At 38.2% G+C, this 19521-nt stretch overlaps 1 protein-coding gene across 1 annotated transcript; it reads right to left on the bottom strand.

Annotated features, from left to right (window-relative positions):
• Positions 1 to 312: 312 nt before the first annotated feature.
• NSUN2 (NOP2/Sun RNA methyltransferase 2) lies at positions 313 to 19477 on the bottom strand. Its single transcript, XM_036406799.1, has 19 exons — positions 19309 to 19477; positions 19070 to 19227; positions 18792 to 18896; positions 18576 to 18681; positions 17893 to 17964; positions 16145 to 16229; positions 15165 to 15357; positions 14728 to 14802; positions 13501 to 13631; positions 10425 to 10498; positions 7270 to 7400; positions 6607 to 6703; positions 5314 to 5489; positions 4705 to 4797; positions 4177 to 4312; positions 2870 to 2950; positions 2510 to 2648; positions 1537 to 1576; positions 313 to 881 (listed from the first exon to the last, which is right to left on the bottom strand). The coding sequence occupies exons 1-19, from the start codon at positions 19399 to 19401 to the stop codon at positions 476 to 478; spliced, it is 2391 nt and encodes a 796-aa protein (XP_036262692.1). The 5' UTR covers positions 19402 to 19477; the 3' UTR covers positions 313 to 475.
• Between the last annotated feature and the right edge of the window lie 44 nt (positions 19478 to 19521).

Raw genomic sequence — 19521 nt, 5'->3', positions numbered from 1 at the left:
TTGTCTGGATACACTGATTCTCTTACCCTTTAAAGAACCTGCAGTTATCAACACTAACCATATTGGGTGGTAGGTGGGATAAGCAATCATAGGAGAAAAAATGTTTTTGGAATCTATGTGCTTTGAATGGAACCCCAGGTTTTTCTTCTGAAGGAATTTTTGACCAGTTACACACATGCAGTGCATTTGTGCATACCACTGTTACATTAAAAATACAGACTTGAGATCTTACTGGTGCCTGGTCTGTTGCCAGCAACAGACACACAAACCCACCAATAAAAAGGAATTTTAAATGGTGAAAAGAAGACACACTTGAAGAGAAATTTCTTTATAGCTTTCATTTAAAATATAAAATAGGTGAAACTTTAAAAGAAGAACATCCCATTCTGACCAAATTTTAAAATACAGTTTCATGCTAAAAGCAAAAGTCTGGATGTGAGCCTCATGGAAGCTGCCAAGTAATACAGAAAGAAACCTAATCTTTCACATTACTCGCATCCGTGTCTTTGCCTTCCTGGCTTACATGAGTGTTGGCATTTTTACTAGATTGATCTAAATCCTCAATTTTATTTTCTATTTCCATAGCACTGCTTTTGGCAGGACTCTGGGAAGACTTTTCACCTGTTTCTGCTTCCATTTTTGGTACTAAATCATGTTCTTTATCTTCCACATCCATTGTTTCCTCTGTATGCAGCAGTCTGTGTTGAACTTCTTCCTCAGTTTTGTCTTCCAAGTCCTCCTCTTTCCTCTTTGCTTTAAACACTTCAACTCCCATCATCCTCAGGTAATGAAGTCTCTCATTCTTGGGCACAAAGGCACGCAGTGATGTCTTCCCTTGCCAACCACACAGCACTATTGGACACTGAAGATCATGAGGTTTTCTACAAACAAGCAGTTAATTCAGTCAATTATGAGAAAGTTCATCTTCAAAACTTCATTTTATAGCCATACACCAATTCAGTCCTAACACTGAATGCATTTTGTAACTATTCAAAGAAGATGAAAGTACATTGTTCTTAACTTCAACACCTACACAGACACCTGCTTGTCTACAAGCAAGCAGGCAAGCCAAAAACCCAGAAACTCAATGCTATTAAGTTCTTGCAGCAAGCAAAATAATTTTCTGGCTCTGGGTTGAAAACTATTACAAGGAACAGTAAAATGAAAGTTTACATTTAGAAAATTCTCAAGAGTTTTGTCCACAAAAAGGAACAATAAAAAGTAACTTTTTCCATTCCAAACGCTGGACTTTACAGGGAAACAAACAAACAAAGAAATCACATGCAGATTCTGCAGATCTGTTGATCACTGGCACAATTGCCAGCTCTTCTTTATGAAGCCAAATTCTATGCTTTTTTTAAGAATTCACAGACAAGACAGCTTCTTTTCCTGTCTTATTCTCTGTATCCTATATGGCTTTACTGTTTCCCTCACTGCATCTCTATGCCTCTACTTCTGTTTTTCCTGAGTGAAAATAAATTGTTGTCCAGGTCTTAGGAGTGCATAATCAACAGGAAAGCAACACATCCTACTTACTCAGGGTCTGGGTCGTACTTCAGAACTATACTTCCCATTGCTACAGGGAACAAAACAAAACAGATGTGTTACTTGCTACAATGATACAATGATTGTAATCTGGAAATATTCAAGAAAACAAGGTTTTAGACAAACACAGAGCATGACATGGTTAGCAGTTATCCACATCAGTACACTGAACTATAGACAATACCAGATTTTATTCCCTTTTTTTTCAAACCAAAGTATTTACATAGTCACAGATGCAATTGCCAACACTGGCTCCTCCAAAATCTCAAACAAACAAATTAAAATACAAAATACACACAGTGGATTAAGTCACTCAGTGAATCTAGCAAAAAACTTTTAATTAATTAAAATGAACATAAGAGTATGCCAGACCAAACTTCAGAACATTTTTTCTTCCCATTTTGTCTCATCAAACATGGAACTACAAGGATCAGCAATGAATTGGAAATAAAACAATAACAAAAGGCTGAAAACCAAATTTCATATCTTTAAGCATCCAGTGTAGAGGAAATTAAAAGTTTAATATGAGTAGACATCGCTCCCCATATATAAGAAAATCAAATCTGAGTAACTGTATTTGATACATAAGGTCATGACAACCAATTGCAGATGACAAACAGTTTCAACTGGAGCATTAACAAGCACAAAAACCAGAAGCACATATAAAATCTTTGTTCATCAGACATTTTAAATGCTGCCCCACAGCACTACTTTGCAGAAGTCATAGGTTTGGCAACTCTTCTGTAATCAAGCTCAAAAACCTTAGAGGCTGCAATCAGAAAGGACTACAATTTCTAGCAGCACACTGGCTTTCAGTAATGCTTACTTACCTAACAAGTATCTTTAAGATAAATTTAGTCCAAATTTTTAGCAAACACAGTTTATGCTACAGGATTTTATAGCCTTCTGTGCAAAGAAGAAAAATAATTTTGTCATTTTGTGACAGCAAAATTAGCAGGCTTACCCATATCTTTGACTTTCTTCTGTGTTTCACTGCTAAATTTACTTAAGAATGGATTTTCCTGGGTTAGCAGAATTTTGACATCTTCTATGCAGACATTTACAATCCTTGCATGAATGAATGGGTACAGAGTATAAATTCCCTGTTTAATAAATAAAGACAATTGTTTCAAAATTTAACCACTGATTTCTCAATGAAAAATGTCAAAAACAGTATGCACTTTACCTAATACCAGAAAAAAAATTTTAAACCATACTGAAAATGTCAATTACCATTAATCTGACAAAGTTAATGCCAGCTGTCTTATGAGGCTCTCTAGGAAACCAAAGTATCTCCTTTGAGAACACAGTGCTATGCAATTACCTCTTGTGCTAATCTGAATGCACATCCAAACTGTTCACCATCACTGTTGCGAGACCAGACTTTTATCCCTGTGTTGATAACCTGCAAACAGCAAAGCCAATAAACATCAGTAGGGAGCATAAATTCTAAATTACCACTCTGAACTTGTTTGTTCCTCAACTCTTCAACTAAAAGTTCATTTGCACTGAATACTGAATTAATGTGAAAACTTATTCAAGGGAAAAAGGAACTCCTGCTACAAAAATGTGGCACTCCCTCAATATAAAATGCCTTTTACTCCTTTCTATATTGAAAACTGAACAGTGTGAGGAAGTGGCCGTTTTAAAAAGAGGGCAACAAACTACTAATATCTAATTTTAATTTTAGTTTGAGTAAGAATTTTCTGTGTGATTCTGAGAAAGTCAGTCAAGGACAGGATTTAAAAAATACACAAGCTGGACACTATTTGGACATTATCCATCCTTTGTGGTACTCAAAGCCTCACTACCTAATATAATGCACCAGTTTCTTAAAATTTTGTCAGTTATGTAGCCATTTCCTGCATAGGGGATAAAAGAGTAATTGTTTACCCATCTCAAAAATCTGTTGCAAAGATGTACTGAATATTCTCAAAAATTTTCAAGACTTGACTGGATGAGTCCCCAGAATGTATCTGATCTAGCTTTGAAGTCAGCTCTGTTTGATGTAGGAAGGAAGCTGGACTACATAACCTCATTCCAACCTAAATTACACAATGACTTTTGAGACAAATCTTTAGTATTTGCAAGACATTTTCCACAGGGAATCATAAAAAAAATTCCCTCTATTCACAAAAACTACTTATTATCCCATTTTCACTCAGCTTAATGAACTTTCAAAATGTTTAATTGTTAAAATTACTTTGAAACAATATCCCTGTGTAATACCAGCCAGTACATAACTCAGCTGAACTTATCTTTTTGGTTGGCTTTCAAAGCTGTTAATACCTTTATAATTAAGGGGGTGATAAATACAACATTGTCAATGTAAACATGTAAAGTTACCTGAAGATTACATAGAAATGTTGGCACACACACAACTTATATATTCCCTCTCTCTACTTTTAAGTTCTCTTTCATCCACCCAATATGTACTGATTTTCATCTCAGAGAATGTTATTTTCCTCTCAGAGTCAACTTTTCATCTCTATCACAGGAGGGACAGAGAGGAAACATTCATCTAGACTAAAAAAAAAAAAAAAAATACAGCCTGTCAGAGGGCTAATCCTCTATGTAAACAGTACACTTGGCAAGTCCAAGGAGATATACACTGATGCTTGTGAACCATACCTTCATCTTCTCACTATTGTTCAGAAGCACATTCCTTAGCTCCTTAGAAACCATGTACAGCTGCCTCTTTTTTCCTTCTTGAGTTCGAGTCAGTAAATTCATCTTGGGAAATGATGGGTCCAATGCATAAAACTTCCTGTGGCCATAATACTTGTTTTGATTAACTGAGCAATAAAATCACATCCTCAAAATGCATGGTTTAGCCCATTTCCTCCAGCTATCTCTGCAAGCACTTAGCACTTTGGCTTCAGAACACAAAGATTAGATTTTCTAAGCTGCATGACATCAGAAAAGACAAGCTGTTATAGACACTGAGACACACTGGAAAATTTCCAGTGCAAACTCTAGTTGGCTATTTTCATATAAGTATTTAAGTGTTGAGGAGAGGGGGCCCTGGTGCAAAGTCAGGCAAAAGCTGTTATGCAAGACCAACAAGACCCATCCTTTGTAATGAACCAAACTTGAACTACTAACATCCCTGAACTAATAGGAATCATACTGCCAAAACAGACACATCTTTTTTCTTACTGGATAGGAACGAACAATGGATCATCTTCAGGGAGAAACACAAAGGGGTCTTCTTTAAAACCAAACAACTTCATTTTTTTAGATGGTGGAGGTCTAAAAAGGAAATAACATTGCATTGTATATTTCACTAAAATTTCACTTGCTTTAAAATCAGTATATTCAGTTCATTTAGTCAACGCTTGGCTTATTGTAAAAACAGTATGCCAAAGAGAATATTGGCATTTTCTTGTGCTTGACTAACACTACACACAGTTTAACTTGTTAAAATAAGGAAGTCAAGCAGTGCTTGGAAACAGAGTTCACAAAAACAAGTAAACAGAGATTTCTGATGGAATGATTGTGAAGACAATACAGATCTTCCAACTTCTGAAAGTATTTTTTCCCTTAACAGAGAAGAAAGTATTAACAGACTTAACAAATGCTAATAAGAAAACTGGTTATTTTCCAAACTTGCTGAATGGAACACAGACAAGACAGAAAACTTGGAAATGCAAGACAACTGAATGAATGAATTAATTTTTTTTATTAACTTCTAAATTACAAAAGAACTACAGAATACTCAGGAATTGCAGACCTGTCACAGGGCAAATACTTAGACATGGTCCTTACCCGCATACTCCTTCCTTTTTACTCTGCTCAGTGTCCAAATTCTGCAATTCTTGCATTTTCTTAGACTCTTCATTTTCAGCAAGTGTTGGTTCTTCAATAATACAGTCAGAACCATTACCTGAATTAGCTGCTGTCACTTCAGTATCTCCTGTTCTTTGTGGTAATTTCTGATGAACCTATTTCAAATTACAGTATTTTCAAAAAAGCAAAAGTAGTATCCAGCTTGTAACAGAAGGCACCTATGTTGTCTTTGTATGTGCTTAATTCCTGTCAATTTGTATGCAAGTGCTTAAACAGATCCATTCAGGGAGTTAATCTGATTACTAGATCAAGATACCACTATAAATTGCATTTACCTCCAGTACTGATCTGGACAGTTTCACAGCAATTGTCCAAGAAAGCTATTTCTGTACCATCTACAAAATCACGTTCAAGCCCTCAGATTTTTAAAACAGGATCTGCTGTTTTCCTCCCGACACTCAAAATGACACATGCATCCTGCTGCTGCACACCTTCTGTTAGAGTGCTACGATGTTTTAACTTAGAACATCATAAAACTATTTGGAGGGTGTTTACTTCTGAATAAATGCTGCTTCCCTATTGCCACATACATTTTACTCATAAGTTGTTCTAATGAAGCAAATCAAATAAACACCTAAAAGGGATTCACAACATAAGTTCTCACAGACATGACAATCTAAGAGATCAAATAAATCACATCAACTTAAAACCCTGTTGACAGGGTTTTAAAGACAATTGACAACAAATGGATTAAAGTCAGATGGCTGAAGCTGCTGCTCCAAACAGTTTTACATCCATTCCCTGCGCTGCTGATCTGCTAATCTGCTAGTGAATCACTCCTGAGCAACCAGCCACAGAGTGAGATAAACTGACATCAGAATTAGCTTACAACACAGCAGAAAAAAGCCTTTTAGCAGGGGACCACACACAGCTGAAGGAAGTGACAGCTTTAGCTATCCGATATAATCTTCTTCTATAATTCTTCCAAAGCCTTAATTTTAGGGTCAAGATTTAGCTTGTTATTTAACTACTATTTCAAAATCCCCTTTCTTTTAATTTTTTTTTTCTATTTTAAAAGTTTTCATGGTTTTTTCATAAGTACTTCTTCAGTACTTCATGGATTTAGGAATTTATTTTAAATTGACACACTGAACTATAACTGAAGGGCAGATACAGAACAGTTGTAGTTTGTCTTCTATTATGTGCAAACTCAAAAACAAAGCCTGAAACATTACTAGCAATTTACATTTTAGATAATTTAAAGGAAGTTACCTTAGGCTGACGTTTATTCCATGGCATTGGAGACTTTTTTATTAAGACAGCCACAAAGAAGCCACCTGTGTTCTGGTGATGTGGCAATATCCTAAGACTAGAAAGAAAAAAAATGTTGCAGCACATTCATCACTGCATTCATAATCGCAAAACACTAGAAGGCTCACATTTATACTTACTTTCAGGATAAGGTAAGTATTCCTGGTAGGATTGTGCAGATTTAATTTACCAAACTAGAAACAGGATCTAAATAGAGCATTGTGGCAAAATTACTTGCATCAACGCAACACATTCATTCACTGTTCACACTTGAGCCTTAATGACTCATTTCTAAACAATATTTTTAGAATAGCTGTGGAAGGTCTTTAAAAGCAAGTAAGTCACACTGTCAATATGTTAAAGTTTTGCATACTTTTTCAGTAATTTTGACTGTTTATCTCTATTGGATGCAAAGAATTTGACCTTTTCACGTGAGCACTTATTTCTCTTACGCAGCTTGCAGTAATTTCTCCTGAGTTACAATATTGTGCACTGCCATTACAACATATGAAGCAATCAAAATATACTCAAACCTACACATTCTTAATCTGACCTAATTATAATTTACTCACAACCGTACATGTTACATCAAATCCTCCTAAGATTTACTCCGGGGAAACTTACCAGCGCTCCAGATTCATTGCCTTTAGCTTCTCTTCATCTTTCACTGGAAACATCGTAGGACGTATTTGTGTTTGTCTATTTGAAGGCACATCTTTCCACTCCTCAAACCACTGTCCATCTTTCAGCATCACCTTCAAAGGGATAAATATAAATTCAGTGAAGAATATAGGTCACCATTTTACAAGTTTTAATTAAAATACTTGCAAACCAAGGTTCTGACACCAAATAAAGAAGTTATTCTCTGGTACAGAAAATTAAGTTCTTTAAAGTGTATTGTTTCTTTGTGCATTGTACGTGTGTGCTTCAGAGTAGGAGATTCTTGCCAGCTGCAGCTCTTTGCTTCACTTCATATGCTTCAAAAAAAAAAGCATACAGTCAAAGTGCAGATTGATGCTGAATCAACTACAAAGATCTCTGTTAACCTGCTAAAACATGTGAACCACCAACATCCAGTGGAAGGACAGTGGTGAAATATGTAAGATCAGTGAGCCATGAGATTTAAGACACACTGTTCCTTTTTTCCCATGAGACTGGCTGTGAAGCATTGTGTTATAGGCAGCTTCCAAGCAGTATACATATATATATATATATATATAAGGGAAAAGAGCTACTGCAGTCTAGTAAAGATCAAATCTGAAGAATCCCAATTTCATTACGTAAGAAATATACAGGAGTGCAACACAACAGTTTGGTAGGTAGAAAGCTGCATGACACAGGCATATACAAGTCACTGGCAGAGATGTGTTAGTGGAGAGCTGCTGAAGAAACATCCCCATGAATTTTCTAGCACCTGTACCTTTACTTAGAACTCAAAACTTATCCACAGATCTGCTCTAAGACACTGTGTAGACAAAACATCACCTCAGTCTGGCTAAGGATCAAAGCTTCTGATGGACTCTTAAGATACAAGCAGAAGGTTAGAGCCACAACTCTTACAGGAAGGCATTCTGAATGTTCTTCAAGCAAGGATACCAAAGTGAAAAAATAAGCCGGGGAAAATTTGACTTCAGAGCTCTAGATGCCTGGTTTTGTACTGGATGCTAAAGCTGTAAGAAGGGTCCCAAAAGGGGATGCACAAGGCAAATGCATAAAATTAATCTCTGAAATAAATTAATCACATTTTTGTTGTGAAGGCAACAAAGTAAAGCAGTTGCAGTGATGGCAACTTCAGGACTGGCACATATGGTGAAGCAGTTTCAAACATCTCACTGTGATTGTCTTGAAAGTTTAATCAAGTGCTCTAGTGGAAACTGAAATGAAACATTTATCTAGACTACAATTTCACTGTGAACTTTGGAATGCAGATTTCAGCATCATGAAGTCTGGCACTTCTCAGACACTGATCAGATCACACCTTGTGCCTTTCTACATTTCCTGAAATAGAAATTACTGTACTTTCAGAATTACTTTTTCAAGTCAAAATATGCTACATTTCATAGTGCTAGAAGGAGACAAGACAGACTGTACTTCTGAACTGCTCTTCTTTGGAAGTCATGACTCAAGCTTGAGAAAAACCATCAACAGGACCGATAAATAACCAAAGTCTAAAAAAAAAACTATTCTGGTTTTACTGGAAAAACTGCATATCAGTCCTGTGCTGTTCAGTTTTGGTTTGCCAGCCTAACTGGTAAGTTGGTGTAACTAGTAGAACGACAAAGCACCAAAGAACACTCTGAACTCTTCTCCATTGCATATTTTACTGACCACCTGTTAGAGCAGAAGGAAGAATAAAAGTGTTGCAGGAACAGATGACCAAATCTGGAGTTAAAAAGGTGTCTTCCTTCAAGCCCAAAATAATTCACTGGAGTTCATTCATCGTCTGGCTTACGGAGGGGGCACTGAATGGTATTTCCAAGCACCCAAGTGTCCCTTGAACAAAACCTTATTTCAGATTTTGCTGTTTCCAGAGACTTACAGTCAACTGATGTTCAGGAATACTCAATGCAATCAATCACAGAGCTCCTAGAAAAAAAATCCTGCACCAGGGAACAAAAGACTACACCAAGTAAAAAGAGCACCAAATTAAGTAAATACATCCATAGTGACATCCTTACCAGTGAGGCATGAAAATATACAGTAGCAGCAAATCAGGTCTGAAGAAAGTCTGGCAAACTTTCAACACATTTTATCAGACTAGTTTTTAAAACCTATTAAGGAGATTTATATTTCAACTGCAAACAGAGAATAGATGCTACAGGGAATAGAAAATACCCTTAGTGATCATTATATAAATATATATATAGTGCCTTTATGGAGTACCAAAAAAAGGTAAAATTAAGATCACAGAGCCACAGTTATGCATTACATTTATTCTTCAGGTACAAGTATACAGTGTAAACTTTAGGAACTGTAAGAAGAAAGAAATCAACTAGTTTCTAAGCTGCATTTCCAGTGCAGCTGCAGAACATATACAAATCTTTATTTCCTGGATCTTGTTCATTAGCCTGTACACAGGCATTAACCTACCTGGCATTGCAAGAGACTAGTGAGATGGTAAGACAGAAGACCCAATGGTATTGCAAAGGCACACACTCATAATTAAAATTTAATCAGTATCTTTCCCCACTACCAGGATGGCTTCTACATTTCTTGACTATACTCTTGACAGGAAGCTGAAGCAGCTTTGGGTTTTTTGCCCCTCCTATTAGTTTGTTTCCAAAACTGAAATAATTTAAGGCCTGGAACAAAATACAGGATGCTCTTACTATTCTAGGATTAGTCCCATCACTGCAGGTTTAACAGCTTATTTGCAGAAACAGCTTCACAGCTTTTACTCCAAATGAAAGAAATGGATCAGCTGAAGCACTGCAGAATCTAACATTCAGGGATCCTGAAGACAGAGAGGGATGGCTAACATTAAAAGTGGCTGAAATTATGTTGCCATCTACAGGCCACACACACACACAACACAGTAGGGAATTGTAGCAAGAAAATATAGGAGACAGAGGAAAGAAACCTAGAGATAAGGGGAGAGCAGATGAGGAGAAAAGAACCTACCCTTGCAAAGACTTTCAGCTTAGCTCTCTCCCCTAAACATCAAATCTCTGCCATTAATGCAGCTCAACCTAATTTTGTGACATGTTACACTTCAGAATTTCCCTAATTTAACACTCTACTACAGATCAAGAACTTAACAAAAATATCAGGTTAAGTACCTTCCATTTTGTAATTCCTGGCATCCTCTTCAAACCTGGTAACTCAGAAGAGACATCAGCGAGTTCTAAGGCACCTAAAATCCCAAGAACATAAATGTTTTGAAAACAGAATTTAAGAGTTATGTTGCCAATTGACTTTTATAAAAATAGTTTTCCTTAAAGTTTTAAGCCATTTTATGAATAGTACCATTTAAAACTTTCAAGAAATAAAATGCTATACAACTTCTACCACTTACATTAACAAAGAAGGTGAGAAGAACTGTTAATAATAACTACATAAGATGTAACCATAAATTACCCAAAATATAATGGCTAGGTATTTTTGTAGCAGCTGCAGAGAAATACTCTACAACCTGTATCATTAAACATCAGTGTTCTAAGCAAAGGAATCATTGAAGTTCTTATTCTCATTTACTCAGCATTTGGATTTACTACACTGATTAAGTATTTTTCAGGGAATAACTTTTAGTATAACTAAGCCTTCTGAGATGCCTACAATATTCTAATTTCAAGGACTTACAATCCCAATATATTCCAATGAGAGAGGAAAGAGAATGTTATTTTTAAAAGGGAATGGAAAATTCCAAACTGTTTAACACTAACATGACAAAAGACTATGTGCCTAAAATGTATCAAATTACTACAAGAAACATCAACAGCTTAATTTACTGAATAAAATCTCAAGCTGCCCAAAGTCCAGAAGGAATTATATAAAAATTTACTGCTTATATAAATAGGTGATCTCCCTAGAAAATAATAACTTTTAACATTGCTTCTCTGTGATTCTAAATACTTAAGATAGTTAACAGTCAGGTATGTTTTTTCCTATGTTGTACACAATTTAGCAACCTGTCCTACATGACTATAACCATTTACTCTTACAGTGACAGCTTAAGTAAGTCTTTTAAATAAATGAAAAGGAGATAGATGAATTCATAGAAAAATTCAAAAATGACATCTCAAATGTGATTACACTTGATGTTTTGTATCCATCCTTTGAATACTCCTGCCTCCCTACAGCACGACTTCAGTTGATATCTTAAGACTCCATCAGACTTATCAGGCACTGAAGAGTCTGTCAGAAGTGCTACAGTTTCCAATAGTTGCTACATGGTACAAAAAGGCCTTCTCCCTACTCCCTCATGCCTAAGGGAAAAGCAATCTCTCATCTCCTTCACCCATCTGCTTCAGCAAGGTAACACTGCTAGAACTACCAACAAACCTTCTGGACTGACCTGAACTAATTCTTGAGGTACAATGCCCCTTGCAGACCACTGCACTGCCTCTTTACTACTGCCTTCTTAAGCTACACCTGTGTTCAAGTTCCAAGGATAACATTTACTTGCTGGGACACATCACAGCCTCAAGTATGCCTCAAAATACCTCCACTGGGCAGAGTCTAGATCTGAGCATCATAGCCAGTCCTTCCTTCAAAGCACTGAATTTCCCCCAGGTGCTGCAATTGCTGGCCTCCACATCCTACTGCTTTTGAGTTGTTGTCCCAACTAGATCTTAAATGCTTTCCAACCTTGTCACTGTTAAAATTAATGCTTGCTTACTATGGCAGCATTCAATAAGCCAAGCATACTGTAATGTTCTGGAAACGTGTCTATGATTACCAAAGAAACTACTTCTAAATAAAAATGTCCTTTCACAGAATAAGCTGAGTTGGAATGGACCCACCAAGATCATTCAGTCCAACTCAGGCCCTCTGCAGGACACCCCAAGAGTCACACCCTGTGCCTGAGAGCATTGTCCAAACACTTCTGGAACTCTGTTGAGCTGTGACGACTCCCCTGGGGAGCCTGTTCCAGTGCCCAACCACTCTCTGGGTGAAAAAACTTTGCCTGTAATCCAATCTAAGCCTCCCCTGACACAACTTCAGGCCATTCCCATGGGTCCTGTCACTGGTCACCTACCCTTCCTCTTCCCCTTCACAAGGAAGTTTCAGACTGCAATGAGGTCTCCCCTCAGTCTCCTCCAGCCACTCGTCATCAGGCTTTTCCTGTAGACCCTTTATCATCTTTGCTGCCCTCCTTTGCATGCTTTCTAATAGTTTAATAATTTTCTTATATCGAAAGTGATCAAAGCTGCACACAGGACATAAGATGAAGCTGCCCCAGTGCACAGAAGAGTGGGAGTAGAAATTACATAGACAATTCCTAATTAACCTGCAAGCACTGTAGCAAAAGTGCTGTTTCTAAGACAATGAAATTTCATGCATAATTTGGGGCCAGAATAGCTACTGGCACAAAGCAAACATTACACAAAACAAGCTACCAACTTCCAGAGTAAGTGCAGCTCCAGGAGCAATAGAGCTGCTTCTGCTCTGTAAAAGACTCAACTTTAAAAAGTCTGTGGAACTTTCCATGCCAAATCAATTAGATGTTTCCAAATTTCAGGTTATTGATTCAGAAAAAAACAGTATACACCAGCTACTAAATGGGCTACTGAACCCTACTATCACAAAGTGATGCAGTGCAGCTTCCCAGTTTGTCTCAGTTTTTCCACCTCTTGTAACCTCAGCCTTCGCAATCAAGCCAAAAATGCAAAAACCCCTGTGAGTTTAAACACATTAAAAATCCAAGCATGTCAAAATGTGGGGCAAAGGATGCTAAAGCTATCAGTGACTCCCACCTACTGGTGTACAATTACTTTGCTCTAACTGCTTAACTACACCCCAGGCTTTTTACTCCCTACAGTGCACAGCAGCAATGTTCCACACTGGCTTTTCCAAAGGAATTACAGATGTCAGACATGGATTCCAACCAGCGACAGCAGTTAGTGGGAGCCAGATAACAAAGACAGAATACCACTGATCTACGTGCCTTCTGTATCATTAACACAACTCTTCAGGTATTGTATTTGCAGCTGATTCACTCCCATTTAAGAAGACTGTTCATAGCAAGATTAATGAAATACTATTGGTACAAAAAGATTTCCACAGTTGTGCAAAGCAGCAGCATATTACCCACACTAAGATTATCACTAGTACCATCATACGCATAGCCTTTTTTGGCTGAGGGGAAAAAAATAAAAAAGGAGTTTCCCACTCTGTTCAAGCTTACATTCTCACCTTGACTCTTTTCCAGCAGAGATGCGATCACAGCTTCATTTTCTATGGGATTCAAGGAACACGTGGAATACACCATTCTCCCGCCTTCTGCCAGCTGCTCAACGCCACGGGTTGCAATTCTCAACTGCAAACTAACAGAACACCCTTGGTCTAGCCAGCTATCATTCAGAAACACACAAACAGCTTTACTGCAGACACACAACTCTCCATGGACTAAGCCAGCACTTGGGGAGTTCTACAGCTGCCAGAAATACACAAATTATAGTCAGTGCTGAACTAAGCTTAGTGCACTCTATACTGCAGACACACTCACAATGACACCTATTACATTAAAGCAACAATTAGCAACATTAACACTAACACAGCATAACTTTGAACATATTTTTTTCCTTCTAGTGCCCAATCAGTTTTATTATGGAGAACTCTAGAAAAATAACACTGGAAATATGACTCTTCTCAGAAATCCAGTTAAAATGAGGAGTAATCTGACTATTACAAGTATTATGGACAACATAGCTTACAATAATATTACAAATATTATGGATAACATAGCAGTGGCCTTCTGAGAAAGGTATCGCTGAGGTGAACCATGATTTAGACCCTACCTACATACTTCCAACCAAAATGAGACCTGCAATAATGAATGAGTTGCCAAGAAGTCATAGGTCAGCTGAGTCACACTAACCAGTGGTATCCCCAGCTTGTTAAAAATACACAATAAAATGTTCTGAGTTTTGTTATCTTTTCAATCACTACATTTTACCATGTGCCTGAACTAGGCTAAATACTCATTCACCATCAGTTTACATAAATCCATCTCAGGTAACTGAATTTGTGTATGATCTCTAGAATCCTAAAGACTCTGAAATATCACTAATAACTTTTACGACTTTCTGTATTTTCTAGCAGTATTTTACCTGCCTAAATGCTAAGAATCCCAACCAAGTGATTTGTTCCATTTTATTAGCTATCCTGTCTAAATCAATTAAATATTTCCATGACAGCTATTCAAAACAATACAAGCAATTTAGAATCACATGCTTTCCTCCTCACATCTGAAACCCTACACTTCCTCTCAATAGCACTAAGCTCTTGATCTGAGAGAAAAATGACTCTTCCTAGTCTCTACTTTGTCATATATTAACATGTGAATGCATGCAGATGTTAAAGATATAGAAAAAGGAGAGAAAAATGAAAGAAGTGCAGATGTGCAATAAGCATTTTTACCCATGGAGCTGCAAACTGTTTTGTGTTGTCCACTTCTTCCATACATCAATGTTTTTCCTCATGGTTCCATCTCCACTGCAACAGAGGTCAAACAGATTTGTATTATTTGTGTGTAAGACTCTTTCCATATCAAAGTAATTTACAGCAGCACAATATTAGCAATCCCTCTCCCTTGTAACTAGTTCTCCTACACTGCCTTTGTATTTCTGTGTCCTGAACATAAGGTCAAAATTTGAAGCCCTTTAACTGATCAAATTTAAGGACCACTTGGAATGAAAAAATTCACCTCGATTCTGTATCCCCACACTTAAAAGGCATTCCAAACTATAAATCCTAACTCACTAACCTCCTCAAAAGGCACAATTCAGTAACATAAAAAATTTAGCACTGCACTTAAAACAGTAAAATCCATGTATTCAAGTTTACGTGCAAGGTACCTGCAGGGGACATCACATAAAATCCTGTCATAGAATAGGATCTCTTTCCTTCCATCAACATCTATTTGAAGGTTAGGAATGCTGGAGGCATCATGATTTACCACCATGATGCATGGACTGTTTAATCTCTTAGCCTGATGAACCAGCAAATAGCAGCGCTTGTTGTCAACATCATTGGCAATTACAAAACCACCTGGGAACATAAAATAGTGGGAAAATGCTTTATTATTCAACAGATAAATAATTTTACATAGTTTATTACCTTATCTCTGAGACTTCTGTAAATCTTTCACCTTAAGATTTTTACTTAAAAGACTGCTCATGAATAGGGGAGCCCTTACTGAGCATAACTTAAAGCATATTGAAGGTTAACTGATGTGTCAGTCTCAACAGTTTTAGCTCCCATCCTGTGGCAGTAAGACACAGCCAAGGCCCCTTCAACTTCTCAAAGAAAAATCTCTAAAATAGAAAAACCCCCACTGTCACCAAAGACAATCTCTACATCAGCAAAGTTTCAGTACAATGCAGAAAGAATCCACACATTCTCTGCAACTTTACAGTGTCAAGGGGCAGTATCTTCTGTGAGCATCTAAACAAAAACAAAGATTCTGAAGCTTGCAAAAACAATAAATATCACAATTTCTTTAAGTCTAAAGCAGCTTAATCCAGTGTTTTCAGGATACCATGAAAGCACAGAGGCTCATGGGCTGCCATCTACTAAGTAAACCTGATTTATATACAGAAATAAAGCTCTAATCACATGTACTGTAATTTGAACTGAAAAGATACATATAATTCATGTCTGTTTTTCAAGCAAAGGAAGTCCATGAAGTTTCAAATGGGTGCCTTTAATCTCATAACAACCCCTTGGGGAATTCAGTATGTAGTTAAATGCAGTTACTCATCCGTGACATTAAAACAATCTACCACAAGTAAAAGCAGAAATTCCAAGTCACAAGTTTTTAGTTTTCCAGACTTACTGGGAAAAGGAACATTCATGTCTGCGTGCAACATTTCAATGAGCTGGGCAGTCTTAGATCCAGGAGCAGCACACATATCTAGAATCTACAAACATAAGAAAATTTTTAAAATTCCTGCTTTGTACTTTTTCAGTGCTTGAGAAATTTACTATGTTCGTGTTTAAATTAAGTATTTTTGAAAATGTAGAATTATGATTGTTCTAAACACCAATTTGAAAAAAACAAAGTACAAAAAATTATGAAGAATATACAAGGCTAAATATACTCCAAAACTCTAAACATACTCTAAAACTGTCCAGTAAACTGATGGTAGGGGAAAATTAAATGGGAAAAATAGATTAAAAATGAAATGGAAATGCTTGACAATCATTACTTTTATCCTTGTGGAAGACGTGACATACAGAACATGCTGGTTAAGCAAAATAACCTGCAATTCTGGTCCTAACAAGCAGCTCCTAAACTAAGGCACTAAGGACCATGAAAGGCCCTAAATGACAAGTCAGGGCACCATTACATCATTAAGCATTTGCTGTTTTGGCACAAGAGACGATAAAGAACCTATTCTTAGCCTGATTTATGAAATCTTACATTTCTGGAAACTGCTGCAATACTCACCCAAATTATACGTTCAATGTAAAGCCTATATACTGCTAGCTTATCATATACAATGTAAGGTGTGTGCAAAAATATCCCCACAATTTATGTTTTACATTAAGATGAATGTGTTCGCCCTGTGTTCAACTCCAGACAGAAATAAAAATACACCTGTGACACATCAGGACCAAGACTTTCAATTTACTATTCACTTAAAAGAGATGAGACCTTGCTTCACATAAAACAGCCATAGCTGTCATACACTGGGTTGGGGTGAAAAGTAGGAGAAAAAAAGGGGAAAAGTCATAGATGCTAAGAACTGCTAATATAGAAACAATTGTGTACAAACTAGTCTTTAAAACACATGTTAGTGATAAAGTTAAGATACAGCATGAAAATTTAAGAAAGAAGAACACAATGTGGCTGCTTGAGATAAAAAGGCAACTAGCTCATTAATTTAACAGTTTAAGAGAGTAAGGCCATCTTACAGATTCGGTCTCCAAACAAGTACAGAGTATGAAAACATCACAAAGTTAGAGTAGAAAGTTTGCTACCAGATATCCTCATTCCTATGGCATGCCCTAAGAAAATACCATGGGCATTCCTTACACACTTTAGTTAAAGTTAGCACCCTGTAATGTTTAGCCACCACCAACAGCATGTTTCAGCTCACCCAAAATATTTCATCTAACAGATTATTTATAGAGTAGAATTTTTCAGCTCCTTCAAAAGGCATAGAGGAGTGAAATCTATGAGGTAGGGAATATTATCACTTGCATCTTGAAAACTACATCTGTTCACAGTGTGATGGAGAGGAAGTTAAAAACAGTTACTTTAAAAGCAGGTTGCAACAAGAATACATAACTCAGATGCAGCTAAACACACTTTCACTTTGGAAATAAGACTATCCAATTGCCTAAAATCAAAGTGGTTTTTGCTGGGTATTACACACAGCTCAAAAAGGAGATGCTCCTCTGATAAAGTTTTTGTGATCTGAACATTAGTTGAGCGTTGCTGTTGATGTGCAGAAAGCATAAAATGTACCAACACAAAACAGAAGCGAGTATCAGCCATGATACTGCTCTTGTGATTTGTAGCTCAATTAAGCAAATTTCAGGGAACAAACTTTAGCACACATTATATTCTAGACTTACCTTATGATGAGGGCTAACATTAAGCAGCAGAGGTGGGATCATACTAACAGCCTCCTGACGACTGATGTTTCCCTTGAAAGGAAAAAAGAAATTAAATCTGTTTTCATTCCGTGAAAGAATGCATTTCTTTTGCAATAAAACTTTTAAATTGCTAGGTAATAAAATAAGAAAGCAGTCAGAAACACACTGCTATAAACTTAGGATTAAATTCTGCTAGAATTTAATTTAAAAAAAAAATCACAGTATCTCACCCAATTGTAATTTCTAGTATTTGTGTATTTACTCTAATTGTATTGATTCTGCAGTTTCCGCTCAAAAGAGAGGAGAAATCACTTGAATCAAGTGACAAACATCCATCACTTAAATGCTGTCATGCCCATGCATGCACTTTTTATCAGGTCTAAACATTTGGTTTCTAACAGCAACTGATCATTTTCCAGGGACTCATTTTAACATCCTCACCAACAACAAAAAAATGCAATTAGTTTAGGCAAATATTTCTAGCTGCAATTATGCACCAGAATCATTGGATGCACCACGACCAACAGCACCACAAAATCCAGATTCTTCTGAGCTATTCAAATTCTGAAAGAAAAAGTAGAGTCTCCATCTTTCATGATGTATTTCAATAAAACATTGCTCAGGATATGCCAGAAAAAAATAAAGATCTATTCAAAACTTACACATTCTGTCTCGCTAACCAGAAACTGATGAAACTTTTCCAGTTGTGGGGACTTGCGTAAGATTTTTCTACTCAAGTTAGTGTGCCAGGCTAACTCTTCAGGATACCTGGTGGAAAAGAGACGGTAAAAGAATAGAGGCAGAAGAAATAGACGGATGAGCCAGGCTGGTTGAAGGGAACCATGCAGAATGCCTGATCTCGCCTCCAGATCACTCACCAGCTCAGCGACTGCGGCATCTCGACTTTTTGGCCATCCACCTCCAGGTCCTGCAGCTCTCGGAAGTACTTTTCCTTCAAGCAGTGGAGAATCTCTCTGGCGTGGCTGCATGGAGAGACACCCGGAGGGACACCGGATGGAGAATCACAGAATCACAGCATGGTCCGGGTTGGAAGGAGCGCTAAGGGTGGCGCAGCTCCACCCCCCTGCCGTGGCTGGGACACCTCCCCGTGTGCCAGCGGCTCTGGCAGCCGCGGTGCGGGAGCCCCCAGCCGTACCTGCGGTAGCCGGTGATGCGCAGCGTGGCGGGCAGCGGCTCCCGCAGCGCCGCCATGAACGCGTCCCACTCTCCGGCGGGCACGATGCCCAGCTCCCGGTAGTACCGCTCGAATAGCTCGTTTTCCTTCACGATCTCGGGGTAGCCGCCGGCCCAGCCCTGAAGAAAAGAGCCGCCGCCGTCAGCCCAGAGGCCCCGGCTCTCCCCGCCCCGCTTCACCTCCCCCGGCCCGGCTCTCACCGCCTGGTCCCCGCTGCCGCCGCCACCGCCGCCGCCCCGCTCCTGCCGCTGCTGCTGCTGCTGCCGCCGGCGGTCCCGCGCCCTGCGGCCCATGGCAGCCAGGCGGCGGCCGAGCCGCGCCACCAGCCCCGCCGTGAGGAAGAGCGGCCGCTCTCCTCCCGCTCCCGGCCGGCCAAAGAGACCGCACGGCTGCCGCGTGCTCCCGGCGCGCAC

This window comes from Molothrus ater, chromosome 1, assembly GCF_012460135.2.
Source record: "Molothrus ater isolate BHLD 08-10-18 breed brown headed cowbird chromosome 1, BPBGC_Mater_1.1, whole genome shotgun sequence".
Classification (NCBI taxonomy): domain Eukaryota; kingdom Metazoa; phylum Chordata; class Aves; order Passeriformes; family Icteridae; genus Molothrus; species Molothrus ater.
Note: the sequence above shows the minus strand (reverse complement) of the source record. Positions and strands in the feature narration are given on the sequence as shown.